At 43.1% G+C, this 17919-nt stretch overlaps 1 protein-coding gene and 1 long non-coding RNA gene across 3 annotated transcripts in view; both read right to left on the reverse strand.

Moving 5' to 3' along the window:
• Positions 1 to 889: 889 nt before the first annotated feature.
• LOC138976811 (telomerase-binding protein EST1A-like) overlaps positions 890 to 17919 on the reverse strand; it is a 33070-nt gene continuing 16040 nt past the window's right edge. Inside the window, exons 9-18 of one of the 2 annotated variants that reach the window (XM_070349707.1) lie at positions 16001 to 16146; positions 15219 to 15483; positions 14752 to 14849; positions 9240 to 9343; positions 8426 to 8602; positions 5631 to 5774; positions 4609 to 4759; positions 3581 to 3804; positions 3241 to 3322; positions 890 to 2363 (exon numbers count right to left, since the gene is read on the reverse strand). In XM_070349707.1, the coding sequence (XP_070205808.1) occupies positions 2233 to 2363; positions 3241 to 3322; positions 3581 to 3804; positions 4609 to 4759; positions 5631 to 5774; positions 8426 to 8602; positions 9240 to 9343; positions 14752 to 14849; positions 15219 to 15483; positions 16001 to 16146 (1522 nt within the window). In that variant the 3' untranslated portion in view covers positions 890 to 2232. Of the gene's footprint in view, positions 2364 to 3240; positions 3323 to 3580; positions 3805 to 4608; positions 4760 to 5630; positions 5775 to 8425; positions 8606 to 9239; positions 9344 to 14751; positions 14850 to 15218; positions 15484 to 16000; positions 16147 to 17919 lie in introns of both variants that reach the window. The other variant, XM_070349706.1, reaches the window with a different exon arrangement.
• Positions 9719 to 13921, reverse strand: LOC138976812 (uncharacterized). The gene is made up of 2 exons (XR_011459158.1): positions 13594 to 13921; positions 9719 to 9826 (listed from the first exon to the last, which is right to left on the reverse strand). It is a non-coding gene; the product is annotated as an uncharacterized lncRNA (long non-coding RNA).

The following is a 17919-nucleotide window of genomic DNA, read 5'->3' on the forward strand; positions in this document are numbered from 1 at the left end:
TAAGCAAGGGTACTCACTCTTTCACAACCCATACAAACACAACAGTTATTTCCGAAAATCGTCCATTGCATCCCCCTCCCCCCCCCCCCCCCTGAATATGCAGCAAATTAGAGTGCATACATTCCCCTTTGTCTATCTACCTCAGACACCTTTGATTCTTTGGATTACCAGAGTGGTTCTATGTGCAAGTGTTTATTCTGTACAAAGCTGCCATCTATAGAACACAAAAAGTCATTTGTTATATATCATCAAAAGCACTTTGGACATTTCCTTTATTGAACGGTAATGCTTTAATTTATAATAGGTCAAACATTCCCTCCACAATACTGATTTAAAGAGCAATTGGATTCACACACATGCAGAATTGCACACAAACACACAGAAATAGATACACTGCCTCACACAGATTAGAGGCTTTATAAGCTTCAAAGAATATTTTCACAAAGTAGGATCTTTATGAAGGTTATTTCTTGAAAATAAAAAGAATCCTAACACCTAGGTGTGATTGTTTTGTGTCTTTTTTTTATCAAGAATATACGAGCTGTGTTAGAACACCTTCAAACCTGCTTCTATTCTGTAATGCTACCACTATCTTCTGCAAACAGTTTCAGTGTTATCACTTCAAAAGCAACATGGATACAAAACCACACATCATCATGAACACACTCGCTATGACCAAGAAAACACAAAATTCCGCTGCTGCAAAAATCAACATGAACACTTATCATAGTCAACTTCTTGTCTACTTTATGAGAATCCCTGCTTCTGCTTGAGCTGAGAAAGAGAACCATAGCGGCCGCTCCCTTCATGACTGGTGACGGCTACAGTGGAACCACCCTATTAAGACCCCCCCCACCCCCCCACCCCACCCCACCCCACCCCACCCCGATCGAGGACTCCCACCCTGACCCTGTTTTCTCACATTTTCTCTTCATAATTTCTGCAAATGTACCCCCATTTTAAGACTCCCTACTTTTTTTAAGACCTGATTTTCTCAGATGTTGAGGTCTTACAACTACAAGGGGGGTTCCACTGTCCGCTGCACGCCGCCTTTCACACTGGCAACATCATTTGGAGGGACCACAGGTGGTTTTCTGGAGGGATTAAGCAAAGTGGTTTCAAAGCCTGTTCAACAACAACTAGGGTGAGGGGACCGAGGGGTATCAACATCTCTGTAAACTAAGTTAGGTTACTCTCACTTCCTCACCAAACCCACTCCTACAGCGACTGGCACTCGACGGATTGATGCGTACTTGTGACCTTTGGTCAAGGTTAAACATTGACAGACCTGCCTACCCACAAAATGACAAGGTGTCATGAGCCTAGCCAAAAAGAGTAATCTGGTGGAAGAAGGTGTAATCAAGATTCCATTCGGCAATCATTTCGCACATTGTCACTTCTGCTCGGACAATTTCTCCCTCCAGTTTTGTTACTGTATCACTCGACTCAGACTTCCTGATAAAGAATCCGGGAATTGGAACGTCTTTTGTTTTCTGGTTTCCATGAGCTCTCTTTACTGCATCCTTGTGACAATTTGTCCCGATGTGCTATGCACAGTCATATTTTCCGCCGTGTGCACACGAAAAGTCACAGTGGCAAAGGGAACACAAGACGTGCTTTGTTCCTTTCGATGAAGGTCCTACGCATGGCCACAATTCCATTTAGCTGCCTTTGTATTTCTGTTGAATGGCTTTTTTTCTTTTTCACAGCAATCCATTTACCATCACTGTGACCAGCTTCCTCATCAGACTCATCTTCCGTCTCATGGGGACTCAGATTTCATTGTAATGCAAATGGTGTCTTCTATCTTGTATGTGGTTGAACAGACCGGAAATGACCGGATATTGCCCAAACGATCTCGCGCAGGTGTAAACGCAAGCTCTGCGAGAGCAAAAATGCTAATCGGATTTACATCGAGACAAGATGAGAAAAATCGTACTTTTGGTTTCTTAAAAATCGTACTTCCATTGTGGAAAGCGTGGTGGCTTAGTTTGGGTTAACAATCGTAGTAAATTACGCCCAAATCTTAAGGGTAGGCAGGTCGGCATTGAGTGACCTTGATCCACAAGGTCACACATCTAGCTCAGCAATGTCTTAGACGAAGCAGCCAATCTGTGGTTTAATAAAAAAGAAGGTGGCTTGCTTGGCAAGGTCGAGGACAGGTTAAGTCCACAGGTCCTTGCTCTGTAAGGTCGAAGATAGTCCCAAAACGTCGGCACAAGGTCAAGAAGTTCAGGTGACCTTGCACCAGCGACAGAAAGCTGGTACGTCCTTCACCGGAACGTTTGAGGTGTGGGCCTTGAGACGAAGGTTACGATCGTCGGTCAGAAGAACGACGTCTCGGAACAGACGTACAGGAGAATCTGATGACAGACCATGGTAACAAGTAGAGATGTGTGTATACTGTTTTTCTTCTTGACACAAGCAATGTGAAATCGGATCTGCTTGGTGAAAGTTATATTCACTCAAGGATAAAACTGTCAAAAGTGTCATTTACTGACAAACTATGAAAAAACGGCAAAACAAAAATAATACAAGAAAACAGAAAGACTGAAAGAAAGAAAGAGAGACAGATGTAACGTGGTTGCATAGGTTCATGTATAAATTATAGTGGATGGATGCATACTCTCAACAGAAGACCAACACCATGTTGTAACGGGAAAGGAAGTGATTTATTCATCATTCTTACTGGGCATGTCTGCATATATATTCTGAAGAAGGGGAAACTGTGCATTGCATAATAACGTACCAACAGTTATCTCCTCAACAACAAACACTGTGCCTGACACTACTTTACAGCAAAGCCCACGGATACAGGGTGACCCCCCAAAAATGCAACCATCAAAAATGGTAATTACTTCTACATCTGTTGACCAAATCACTTTATATTTGGGGGACATAAACTTTAGCCTATGCCTGACCCTTCCACAAAGTGACAATTTTATAGAAAAAAGGGTCTGACTTTTGTGCAATTTCAAAAAAAGTTGCCAAATTCAAAGATCGACTCAACAGTAAGAGGTATGAACCTGGGCGGCAGCCAAATTAACCCGATTTAAGCCCTCCAGATTGTTACCTTTGGGGTAATTCAAATGACATAGTATATGTTATTCAACATAAAATATGTGATGTATTAAAAGCCATGGCTATGACAAAGACAGATGATTTGGAGACCCCAAGAGATTGATGAAGACAAAGTGGAGAGACAAAAAAAGCCGAGTGACACAGGCACAACGCACGCACCTTTGTCTTTGGGCATGAAGTCCCGCGCCATGTCCTTGCAGTAGTGCAGACAGCACGACAGGATGAGATCATCATTGTTACCCTGTAATCATCATCATCAACATCATCATTGTCATCATCGCCATTATCAGCATCATCGTCATCATCGTTGGCATCATCATCATCATCACAGAGCGAGATCATCACAGTTTCATCGTTGTCAAACACACACACACACACACACACACACACACACACACACACACAGATTAAACCATTTCCGCTCATTCGAAAGCAAAAACCAAAAAGAAATCAAATTCATGAAGTACAACAGGAAACAACATTGTGAGCAGATACTCACAGAATTATCCGACTCTTCGCTGCGAAATGCCAGTGTCTCTAGGATTGAGCCTTTGGATGTCTGCACTCGAAGGTGACAGTTTTTGGCCTTGAACTCTGTCTCCAAGTAGGTCAAGGCCTGGTTGGCGTGGCGCGTCACCATGGTGATGTGTTCAGGGCTGTCGTCATGGCTACGACCTGTCTTCTGACCGGCTCCCTTGGCAAGGCCCTCCAGCTCATTCAAAACTAGGGGAAAAAAACAAAAACAGACATAAAAGTTAAACTCTGAATTTTGAAGCCTGAGTTTTCTCGTCAGTTGGATATATGCTCCGTGAAGTATGAACGTTCTGCGGACAGTATTTCACATCTGTTAACAGTATGGGATGATCATTTCTCTTCTTTGGTTAACCTCTGTCATGTTCCAGTAACCCCTGCTGGCAAGCTTATCAAACGGTAAACATTGTGGCTCAACCTACATGCACCCATGGCTAAAACACTCGCGTCCCTTTTAGCTTTCACAGCGCAGGGCAAACATCTCACATTTGGACCGATCTGGGAATCCCTGTCTGCTCAGACGACAGATATATAGAGGAATGGCCAGGTAAAAGTCATTCACAACTACGACTACAAAGTGTGAAACTCTGTAGATGGTTTTGTGTGAATGAAGAATTAAATATTCCATTTTTGCAAGAACTCAGCTACAGATCACACAGATCGGTTGTACACAGCAATAGATGAATTCCGGAATAACTGTTGGGTTTCTGTGGGTTTTGAAAGAGCGAGTACCTTTGCATTTGCACACACAAACCTTGCCATGTGCTTCCTGTACATATGTTTGTGACATGCCCGCTCGATAGTGACTGGCCTGTTTATGTCTCGTGGGAAAGTTTCCCCACGTGACATTAATTCCCATGTGACATTATAGACCAGTTTTGTTTGTCTGCGCAAATGCAAGGGTAGTCACTCTTTCAGAACCCCTACAAACCAAACATTGTCTTTTTGCTGAAAGCACACAACATAACAACATTGTACGGATCAACAGTTGCTCACCAACGAGGGGAACGACGAGCGTGTATGTTTCCGTGGCGACGACGGAGCGGAGGGAGGACAGATGGTCGATGAAACAGTTAGTGTCGGTCACCAGGAAGCGGGGTCGAACCTCCAGCTCCAGTTTGGCCGGACAGCTCTCCTCCAGCATGGTCTGTTGTTCACAGAGACGCACACTTACCATCAATACACAGCTGTTCCAAGACATTCACTTCTGCCTCCTTTGCTGCAGGCAGGCTGAGCTTTTAGCATCCTTTCCACCACTGCTCTACACAGCAGTGCTGCCTCACTCACAGCCATACACTGATAAGTACCATCTCCCGGTGTAGCGCGGAAGCATTTGGGTATAACAAGCAAGCGAGCTTAACAGTGAGCTGGCTGCAGCTGTTGGTAGCCTCTGCCCTGACTATTTTTAACTCGCACTGAATTGCAAGCTAGGAACAGCCGTGAATAAGGTGTTAATAGTGAAGTGTGTATAAGCAATGTAAACCTGGTATGCTGATGTCTGTTAATGTATGAAATGTGGGCCACTGTCTGATTAACAAGACATCACTACTGTGGTTACATGTTGTATGAACAAGGACTACCTCTAAATTCACAACACACACACGCATGCATACAATAAAAAAATCAAACAATACTGGTAGACACTGAGTCATCGGTGAACAGCCAATGGAATTGCCAGCTGCGCAGACATCATGTTTTCTGGCATGACAGCACCTCAAGAGAGATGCTCACCCAGTCTCACCAAACCCTTGCCTTCCTCGCGGCAAGCAGTCCCCGCCCTATGCTCTCACTTAGCTTTACAGGCAAAAACATACCATCTAACGGCTGAGAAATAGGGGGTAGGTATTTTTCTCAGTTTAATGGTCGGAACATACCTCAGCTTTGGCAACACCAAAAATACCAAATACTGGTGAAGACAAACGAACAGAGACTGACTTTTGTTTGCAAAATGATGAACATCAACTGCTGGTACAAACAAACAAACAAGCAGACCAAGCATTAAAGGCAAGGCGACAGACCTGTATGGTGTGTTTGTCTCTGGCCTGGCTCTCCACTCTCTGTCTCAGCTCGGCTTTCCTGGCCTTCAGCTCCTTGATTGTCCCCCCTGGCGTCTCGTCTCCGTCCTCCCCCGACTCCTCGCTCTCCACGATAACGTCCTCCGTCTGCAACACGAGAGGACAACAACAAAATGTTCACGATGGTCACACAACAGCCATGTCATAAGACTGACCCCGGGAACAGACTACTTCCAATTCAGTAGGGGGGCGACTATCCTCAACCCGGCGGGTCCCCAGGTGGCGGATAGGGGAACGGCCCCCAGATATGGAGGCCAGCTGCGAATATAGAATAAGCAGTCCCGGACCAACTAGCGGTGTCTCTACCAGGACAGGGTGGGTTGGCAGATGGCACTGACTTCCTTATAAATGCCCTACGCGTCCGATGACGGTTACACCATGCGAGTAAGAGCCGCATTAAAAGCTTTAGCCCTGGGGTGGGACCCCCGGTAAGAAATCCCCCATGTGTTCCCAGGGTTAGGTTTTTGAGCCAGGAACTAAGGGCGGGGTAACCCTGAAAGAAACTTAAGGGCTGAAGTCGGAGGATCTGGGCCAACAGGCGCACCTTAACCAACCACAGATCCACGCAAATCGCAAAATGAAATGTCCACAGTCCGAAATGCACGCGATGGTGCACGCCCTGTGAAGTCCCGCCAGGCAGGTGCAGCGCCGGGCTCCATAATCGGAGACAGCGCTACAAAAGAAGCTATACGGCCCCAGAGAGGACTAGGAGAGGACAGCACGTTTGGCCCTGCAGTCCGGACTGACGATCCAACAGCGAACGACAAGAAGAAGAAGAAGAAAAGACTGACCACTCTAACACTAACCAGTCACTACTTGCTATGGCGGGGATGTAGCTCAGTCGATAGCGCGCTGGATTTGTATCCAGTTGGCCGCTGTCAGCGTGAGTTCGTCCCCACGTTCGGCGAGAGATTTATTTCTCAGAGTCAACTTTGTGTGCAGACTCTCCTCGGTGTCCAAACACCCCCGTGTGTACACGCAAGCACAAGACCAAGTGCGCACGAAAAAGATCCTGTAATCCATGTCAGAGTTCGGTGGGTTATAGAAACACGAAAATACCCAGCATGCTTCCTCCGAAAACGGCGTATGGCTGCCTAAATGGCGGGGTAAAAAACAGTCATACACGTAAAATTCCACTCGTGCAAAAAACACGAGTGTACGTGGGAGTTTCAGCCCACGAACGCAGAAGAAGCAGAAGAAGACTACTTGGTATTGGTGACAGAGAACAGGAATTGAGGCTGAAATTAACATAGTGTGGAACTACATACACACAAATACATGCACAGCCGCACTCATGCATGTTAGCACACACATACGGACATACACACCCACAGACACACATACACACCCACAGACACAAACAGACATACACACCCACAGACACAAACAGACATACACACCCACAGACACACATACACACCCACAGACACAAACATACATACACACCCACAGACACAAACATACGGACATACACACCCACAGACACAAATAGACATACACACCCACAGACACACCCACAGACACAAACATACATACACACCCACAGACACAAACAGACATACACACACACCCACAGACACAAACAGACATACACACCCACAGACACAAACAGACATACACACCCACAGACACAAACAGACATACACACCCACAGACACAAACAGACATACACACCCACAGACACAAACAGACAAACACACCCACAGACACAAACAGACATACACACCCACAGACAAACATACAGACATACACACCCACAGACACAAACATACAGACATACACACCCACAGACACAAACAGACATACACACCCACAGACACAAATAGACATACACACCCACAGACACACCCACAGACACAAACATACATACACACCCACAGACACAAACAGACATACACACCCACAGACACAAACAGACATACACACCCACAGACACAAACAGACATACACACCCACAGACACAAACAGACATACACACCCACAGACACAAACAGACATACACACCCACAGACACAAACAGACATACACACCCACAGACACACACACCCACAGACACAAACATACAGACATACACACCCACAGACACAAACATACAGACATACACACCCACAGACACAAACAGACATACACACCCACAGACACAAATAGACATACACACCCACAGACACACCCACAGACACAAACATACATACACACCCACAGACACAAACAGACATACACACCCACAGACAGAAACAGACATACACACCCACAGACACAAACAGACATACACACCCACAGACACAAACAGACATACACACCCACAGACACAAACAGACATACACACCCACAGACACAAACAGACATACACACCCACAGACACAAACAGACATACACACCCACAAACATACAGACATACACACCCACAGACACAAACAGACATACACACCCACAGACACAAACATACAGACATACACACCCACAGACACAAACAGACATACACACCCACAGACACAAACATACAGACATACACACCCACAGACACAAACATACACACCCACAGACACACATACACACCCACAGACACAAACATACAGACATACACACCCACAGACACAAACAGACATGCACACCCACAGACACAAACAGACATACACACCCACAGACACAAACATACACACCCACAGACACACATACACACCCACAGACACAAACAGACATGCACACCCACAGACACACACAAACACCGCTCCACACACCTCAAAGCCCGCATCTGTGTCGGTGTCGACCAGTGTATCCTCAGACTTGACGGGAGCCGGAGCCACGGAGTAGTAGCGCCCCTTTGCCACGTCGAAGGACAGCATGGGCGGCTCAATCCCACACAGGTACTCTCCGAACAACACCACCTTCTCCAGTCGCAGGCAGTCCACTGCCACCTCCTCAAGGGACAAAAACACACAAAATTGATATAAAATTTGATATAAAATATATTACCCTTTGAGTGGGTAGAAACTAACATGCTCATCCCCTGTCCCTCTCTCTTAATCTTACAGGCATAATGGACCTGAGTCATCCAAAATTTCACCAAACATGATTCTGGAAAACATGGATGTGTTTTAGCTAAAAAATTAATTTCAGAAATCATCCGTTTTCATGTGGTATGATTTGGGGGGGATAGAAATAACGCAAATCAACGTCATGATGGAATTTTAGCCTACCTTGATTCTTTGCGATTTTGATGTTTTTGTGCTTTAGACTAAGTAAATCATTCTCCATGAAAAATATTCTCTCAAATAGGATGGACAATACATGATTTAACTTTCTTTTATCTTTCTATCCATAACAGGTACAAATATAAACACTATTTCATAATCAAAATAATCAATTTTGGCCTTCTTTTGAAAAGCTATCTGGAACGAGTTATGCCAACATTTCATGACCACATCGAAATGGAAGCTTTATCTCATCAAAGTGGGTAGAACATCAAACATCACAAGGATATTAGCTTTGTTTTTTCAGCATGCCGAACGTTGACATTTCCATGCATCACAATGTTGTTGGCCTTAACAATACCTTGTCCTGACACGTGCTGACGTAGACTGTGTCGACCGGGGCGCTGAGGAGTGGGACGAATCCTGACAGCATGCAGTCCTCCATCAGTGCCAGGGCTTCACACCCTGTCAATACATCAATTAATCAAACCATCAATCAAAGGGTCAGTCATATTGATTCACAGCCTGTCAATCAATCAATCAATCAATCAATCAATCAATGCTCTTCAGCCTGTCAATCACTCATTCCCTCACTCACGCAGTGAAAGCCAGATAGGAATCCCAACAATAGAAACCAGATTTAAAATTGTACCTGGCACCAGCCAACAACTAAATGGGTCAGTCAGCAGGATCACCCGTGCTGCAGTGTGCTCCCCAGCACATGAGACCTTTACTGTTCCAATTATGAGGATGGGGAGAGGAAACAAAAAACCTGACTCGACAGACATTGAGCTTAACCCAGACCTGGGAACCCCTGTTTTGCACTTAGAGTATTCTCAAACAAACTTGGTGTATTTTCAGAAAAATGAGCGTACTCCACACAGCATATGAACATCCATGATTAAAGCATGCTTCACACGCGTCTGTCACATCATTAATTAAGTTTACCTATACATTGCAATTGATCCTAAGATTGATTCTAATCATCCTTCAAAAGTGTATAAAATGAGAAGTAGGAAAAAGATGTTAGATATGATGGAACAGTTGAATCTTGTAGATATTTATAGAAATCTGCACACCGGTTTAAGAAAATATACCTGGCGAAGATTTAATGGTGTACAAAGAAGTAGACTGGATTATTTTTTAACATCTGAACAATTGGGATTAATTGTTAATGGTGTTGATATTATGCCCAGTTATAACTCGGATCATTCACCTGTATCTTTATGTTTTAATACTGACATTGTAAAAAGACACCGACCACTATGGAAGTTTAATAACTCACTATTAAAAGATATAACATTTGTTGGATTAGTTAAGCAAGTGATATTAGATTTGAAAATACAATATGCTGTACCTGTTTATGACAGAAATAATATACATTTGATTGAGGATGAAGATTTGGTGTTGATGATTAATGATCAATTATTTTTTGAAATGATTTTGCTGGAGATAAGAGGTAAATGTATATCCTACGCCTCACATAAAAAGAGAGAAAGTGATAGGAAAGAAAGAGAAATCCTTGCTGAGATTGTATGTTTGGAGAATCAGGTGAATGAAAGTAATGTACAGTTGTTAGAACAGAAGAAGCGAGATTTGTGTGAGGTGCGGCAGAAGCGAGTTGATGGTATTATTGTGAGATCACGTGCCAGGTGGATTTGTGATGGTGAGAAGAATACCAATTATTTTTGTAACCTGGAAAAAAGGAATTATGTGCAGAAAGCAATGTGTTTTGTACAGACTGAGAACGGGGTTATACATGATAGTGACCTTATATGTAATGAGGTCAAGTGTTTTTATGAAGAATTGTATTCCACAAGAGACACAAATTTGGTAAATGAATCGATTGATGAAAACTTAGAACACCCAGCACTCTCCAATGAAGAAAGAGATTGTTTGGAAGGGAAAATTACCATGCAAGAAATTATGGCAGTTATAAAACGGTTAAATAACGACAAAAGTCCTGGTTCAGATGGGTATTCAGCTGAGTTTTTTAAGTTCTTTTTTAAAGATCTCTGTTCCTTTCTCTTGAGATCCCTGAATTGTAGCTTTGAAAAGGGAGAGATGTCTATCACCCAGAGACAGGGAGTTATTACCTGTATACCAAAGGATGGAAAGGATAAAAGTTTTTTGAAAAATTGGCGACCCATTACACTGTTGAATGTAGTTTATAAGATTGCTTCATCCTGTATTGCTGAACGGTTAAAGTCTGTGTTACCAAACTTGATCCATGAAGATCAGACAGGCTTTATTAAAGGAAGGTACATTGGCCAAAACATAAGGTTATTATATGATACTCTATTTTATGTGAATAAGCATAACATACGTGGCCTCTTGATGTGCATTGACTTTGAAAAAGCTTTCGACAGCGTTTCTTGGTCCTTCATTGATAAATGTTTGTGCAAATTCAACTTCGGTGATGACATTAAAAGATGGATTTTCACTTTTTATAATAATATTAGATCATGTGTTTCTGTGAATGGTAAATATTCCAGTTGGTTTGATGTACAAAGAGGTACCAGACAAGGAGATCCATTGTCACCTTATTTATATCTAATATGTGCCGAATTTCTGTCCATTATGATCCGCCAGAGTACAGAGATAAAAGGTATAAAGGTGGCAGATGATGAAATATTAATATCCCAGTTTGCAGATGACACCGCCCTGTTTCTGGATGGTTCAAAACAATCATTTTGTGCATGTATGAACGTTTTGAAGCAATTTGCCTCGATATCCGGTCTGAAAATGAACTATGAGAAAACTACGGCAGTCTGGATAGGCTCACATACAAATTGTAATATTAAATTTATGCCGGAACTTATGCTCAGTTGGAACCCTGTAACATTTAAAGTTCTTGGCATTGTTTTTTCAGTCAACTTAGATGACATTATACCCCTTAATTATGAACATAAATTGGTAGAAATTGAGAATTTGTTCAGGTCCTGGTCCAGAAGAAATTTAACACCCTTTGGAAAAATAACAGTTATTAAGAGTTTGGCGCTGTCTAAGTTAACTCATCTGTTTATGAGTTTACCTGACCCTGATGATAAGTTTTTGTTTGATTTGAATAGGTTATTTTTTTCATTTCTATGGAATGGTAAGAAAGATAGAATAAAGAGAACAACAGCATATCAGTCGTTTGAAGAGGGGGGGCTTAAAATGGTGGATTTGAAATGCTTTTTGTCAGCTCTGAAGATATCATGGTTACAGCGAGTCCTTTGTAGTGAAGGAAAAGTAACTAAACTTCTGAAAGCTCTGTGTCCACTTGTACATAACATTCACAAAAGAGGAGGTGAGTTTGGAAACATATTGATGCAAAGAGTTCAGAATCCTTTCTGGAGAGATGTTTTCAAACATTATAAACATTTTGCATGCAAATGTGTCCCCATCTCCTTGAGTGATTTTGCTTCAGAGCGTCTGTATTATAATGTACATATTTGCATAGATAAAAAGGTTATTTTTAACAGGAATTGGATGGAAAACGGCATTATTACAGTCGGTCACTTGATGAGAGCCGATGGGTTTTTGTCATATAACGATTTTAAATTGAAACATCCAAATTTACAACTGAATTTTGTCTTTTTCGAGGGCGTTATGCGCTCAGTTAAGAATTTTCATAAAAGACTAAAGTTAGATGCAGTTTTAAACAATGTTTTTCATATTGGTGATGATGTTGTATGGAAACAAATAGCTAAAGGTGGAGTAAAACATATATATACCCATCTTGTGAAAAATGATGGCAATCTACAGTGCATGGAAAAATGGGCTAATTTATTGAATTTTGATGTAAATGTTGGAAAGGTATTTCTGACAATAAGGCGAACTACACAAGACATATACCTAAGGTGGTTCCAATATAGAATACTGCATAGAATTTTTCCCACTCAACGCCTGTTATTTTTGATGAAAATTTCTGACACATCACTATGTAGCTTTTGTACACAGGAAGAGGAAACCTTAGAACATTTGTTTTGGGAGTGCACAAGAGTTAAGCTTTTCTGGTCTGATTTCACAGAATGGTTATGTCAAAATTTCACACATTGCAGTAATTTGAATTTGTCAAAAGAGCTAGTCATTTTAGGGTATTTAGACAACTTTCATACGGATGCTGTTTTTGATTTGTTTATTCTCCTTGCCAAACAAAGTATATTTGGAGCCAAATTAAATAAGACAGTCCCAACACTAAATGTTTTTGTGAAAATTGCTAAACAAAGGTTTTTGATCGAAAAGTATAATGCTAGTGTAAATAATTATTATGGTAAATTTGAAAAAGAGTGGTGTTTATATAGACACTTTTTTCATTGATGCTATAGGATAATTGTATTGATTGATTTCGTATGAACATTTTTGAATGTGATACCCCCTGACCCATTTACTCATAACAGGTTATACAATACTCTTATGCCGATAATTAAACCCCATGTATACTTGGAGGCTAAATTGTGACCACCGCCCCCACCTACCCCCCTCCCCTCCCCCAACCTCAGTTACAACCCCCCCCCTCCCCCCTCACAACCTCGTTCCCCCCCCCCCCCTTCCATATCCCCTGTCTCTTCAACATCCCACCCTACTGTCTATGTCTGCGTCTTGTCTAGGTATGTACGTGTGTATGCGCTTTGTTGACAAATTCGGTGTATGATGTATGCTATGCTATGTTTATGTGTATATAAAGGAAATAAAATGTTAAAAAAAAAAAAAAAATAAAAAAAGTTTACCTATACATTTAAAACAAATGCTTTTTTTCAATGTTTACTGACAAAAACTGTAATCATGTGTCAAAATACTGGATCGGCTTCGAGATGGGCTTGTGAAGAAAAGTAGTCTAGGAATGTTTCTGGTCGTATTTTTTTTTCCACTGACCGTACTGATCGTATTCTCGACAATCATGTGTACAAAATACGGCGAAATCGTATGGGTTCCCAGGTCTGTTAACCCATAAAACACAGCACCAAGTAAGGTCGCCGAGTGGTAGACACAGACGACATTTGGTAGCACTGACTGCCAGCTTCACGGTAATGCGTACCCCTAGCGCGGCTCTGCTTGGGTGGGAATGTTCTGAGCAAAACACTATGTGTTACTCCATACCACCCGCCCTCCATGGAACTTCTTCATCCCAACATATTGGGTGGGGAGTTTGCCCAGTCGGTAGAGGCGCTGGCTTTAAAACCGGTTGTTACAATCAGCGTGGGTTCAACCCCCAAGTTCGGTGCGGGATGTGTGTCCCAGAGTCAACTTTGTGCCAACTCTCCTCGGTGTCCGAACACCCCTGTGTGCACGCATGCGCACGATAAAGATCCCAGGGTCACAGCGAAAGCCTCAGGCCTTGGAAACACGAATACATGCATGCAAAAATATGAAGCCCGGGTGTCCATTCGGCCAACAGCCAATAAAGTAACCATTTCAGCACTGACCCAAGACGACCCAACCCGGTCCCTAGCCCATTTCAGGTCTCCTCTAGCAGCCGGCAGCCAGCTGTCTACATCCCATCCCATCCCCCCCCCCTCTCCCCCCCCCTCTCCCCCCCCCCCCCCCCCCCCCCCTGCATTTTCATTTTCTATTTTCATACAAAGCCGGGTTTTCTCGTGTAACATGCCCCTAATGGCTTTGCCGTGAGGGCGTAAAACTTACATTTTCTCAGGTCGCAGAAATAAAAATGTGAACAGATATCAAGCCATTACATGCTCTTGGTGGAGTTAAAGTCAAGGGTCTGCAAGTCCTGGCAAATGCAGTAGGTAGCCAAGAGATCCTGAAGTACCTCGCCCCATCTCCTATGTTATCACACAACAGTAGCAAAGGGGTCGCACTTTAAGGTAATATTTACAGACAGGTACAAGGAAAAAGAAAAGAGAAGAGAATAATCAGCTTCACTGTACCTTCCCGCGTGTCGCGATGCAGCGTGACGTGACTGGTGTTGAGTTGTTTGAGCGTGTTGCACAGCTGGGCCACATTCTTCCACACGTCCACCTGGGGCCTGCACAATGTCATACACTTTCTTTTTTCATTTTCATTCTTTATTGTCCCATTGCACAGAAATTTCAGGTTGCTTCCTCCCAGTGGAAAGCTAGCAGCAACAGAGTCGCGCTACCCAGGTGTAAGCGTGTTTAGGTGTAGTCAGCCACCTGCACTTATGGCAGAATGACTGAGTTCTTTCACACACACACACATGCATCATCTCTCTCGAACACACACCCTTATCTACCCCCACCTCCCACACACAAACACACCATGCTCCACCCCCCCCCCCCCACACGCACTCACACAACCCCACCCCACAAACACACACAACCCCCACCCCACAAACACACAAGAAGCAGAAACGACAAGTATCAACAGCACCCACCCAATATCGGGCGGCCTGAGGGAGGGCTGCGGGTTCCACAGCAATGAGTGACACATCATCCAGTCCACCCACACCTTCACGCCCGGCAACAGCTGCTGAAGGTCGTCGCTAAGGGGAAGGTGTGAGGTCGACCCAGAGGAAGTGGCAGCAAGGTGAGAGGTCAAAAGGTCGTTGACGTGGGCGACGAGGAGGCCGAACATGTCAAGGCCGACCTCCACCGCGTGTTCCTGTAGTAAGGAGCGACAGCTGGCCTCCAGGCTTTCGTCTGTCACCAAGTGTGCACAGGTTGAAAGGACGGATCATTTCAATGATGGGAACATGTGCACTTAGATTTGTAACTCTTTGCCACCCATACAGAATCATGCAGTCTCCTTTGCAGTTCCCTTGAGATTTAACAGAGCAATCTAATGTAGCCATATCATCTCTCAGCACCAAAGTTTGCAGATATATGATGCAGCCTCTACAGGATCTGCATATGGATTATTTGTGGGTGAAATGTAAGCAAACCCATACACAGAATTTCCCTATGTATGATGTTTCCAGGCACTTGTTTTGGCCATTAACTCTGATCGTTCTGTTTCATAGGGCATCAAGGCACCAGTAATACTGACTCCTTACTGCATGTCTTTTATTTCTTACCCTTTTACCCCCCCCACCCCCCCTCCCCCCTTTTACGCTTTCATTCACTCATTACGTCAATCTCTTTGCAAACCACCCATGCCCTGCTCATACTCAAGATTCCCAAAGAATGGTAACAGGTTTGTGATAAAGCTGACTCCTACCTTTGAGCGCGGTATTGTCAATGGAGAACATGTTGATGGCTGAGATCTGCACCAGTCGAGTGGCCGTCAGCATGGTGGGTGAGTGTTGCAACAATAGGCGCCACTCCTGTAGCATCAGGCTCCCGCTCTCCACAAACACCTCAAAGCTGACATCAACATCACATTATTGTATTGCTGTCAACACTATTTCACCTAACTCTCTGTAATGACCACCTGACACCAACATCACATTATTGTATTGCTGTCAACACTATCTCACCTAACTCTGTAACGACCACCTGACACCAACATCACATTATTGTATTGCTGTCAACACTATTTCACCTAACTCTGTAATGACCACCTGACACCAACATCACATTATTGTATTGCTGTCAACACTATTTCACCTAACTCTGTAGTGACCACCTGACACCAACATCACATTATTGTACTGCTGTCAACACTATCTCACCTAACTCTCTGTAATGACCACCTGACACCAACATCACATTATTGTATTGCTGTCAACACTATTTCACCTAACTCTCTGTAATGACCACCTGACACCAACATCACATTATTGTACTGCTGTCAACACTATTTCACCTAACTCTCTGTAATGACCACCTGACACCAACATCACATTATTGTACTGCTGTCAACACTATTTCACCTAACTCTCTGTAATGACCACCTGACACCAACATCACATTATTGTATTGCTGTCAACACTATTTCACCTAACTCTGTAATGACCACCTGACACCAACATCACATTATTGTACTGCTGTCAACACTATCTCACCTAACTCTGTAATGACCACCTGACACCAACATCACATTATTGTACTGCTGTCAACACTATTTCACCTAACTTTCTGTAATGACCACCTGACACCAACATCACATTATTGTATTGCTGTCAACACTATTTCACCTAACTCTCTGTAATGACCACCTGACACCAACATCACATTATTGTACTGCTGTCAACACTATCTCACCTAACTCTGTAATGACCACCTGACACCAACATCACATTATTGTACTGCTGTCAACACTATCTCACCTAACTCTGTAATGACCACCTGACACCAACATCACATTATTGTACTGCTGTCAACACTATTTCACCTAACTTTCTGTAATGACCACCTGACACCAACATCACATTATTGTATTGCTGACAACACTATTTCACCTAACTCTGTAATGACCACCTGACACCAACATCACATTATTGTACTGCTGTCAACACTATCTCACCTAACTCTGTAATGACCACCTGACACCAACATCACATTATTGTATTGCTGTCAACACTATTTCACCTAACTCTGTAGTGACCACCTGACACCAACATCACATTATTGTACTGCTGTCAACACTATTTCACCTAACTCTCTGTAGTGACCACCTGACACCAACATCACATTATTGTATTGCTGACAACACTATTTCACCTAACTCTCTGTAATGACCACCTGACACCAACATCACATTATTGTATTGCTGTCAACACTATTTCACCTAACTCTCTGTAATGACCACCTGACACCAACATCACATTATTGTACTGCTGTCAACACTATTTCACCTAACTCTGTAATGACCACCTGACACCAACATCACATTATTGTACTGCTGTCAACACTATCTCACCTAACTCTGTAATGACCACCTGACACCAACATCACATTATTGTACTGCTGTCAACACTATTTCACCTAACTCTGTAATGACCACCTGACACCAACATCACATTATTGTACTGCTGTCAACACTATTTCACCTAACTTTCTGTAATGACCACCTGACACCAACATCACATTATTGTATTGCTGACAACACTATTTCACCTAACTCTGTAATGACCACCTGACACCAACATCACATTATTGTACTGCTGTCAACACTATCTCACCTAACTCTGTAAT

This window comes from Littorina saxatilis, linkage group LG9, assembly GCF_037325665.1.
Source record: "Littorina saxatilis isolate snail1 linkage group LG9, US_GU_Lsax_2.0, whole genome shotgun sequence".
Lineage (NCBI taxonomy): Eukaryota > Metazoa > Mollusca > Gastropoda > Littorinimorpha > Littorinidae > Littorina > Littorina saxatilis.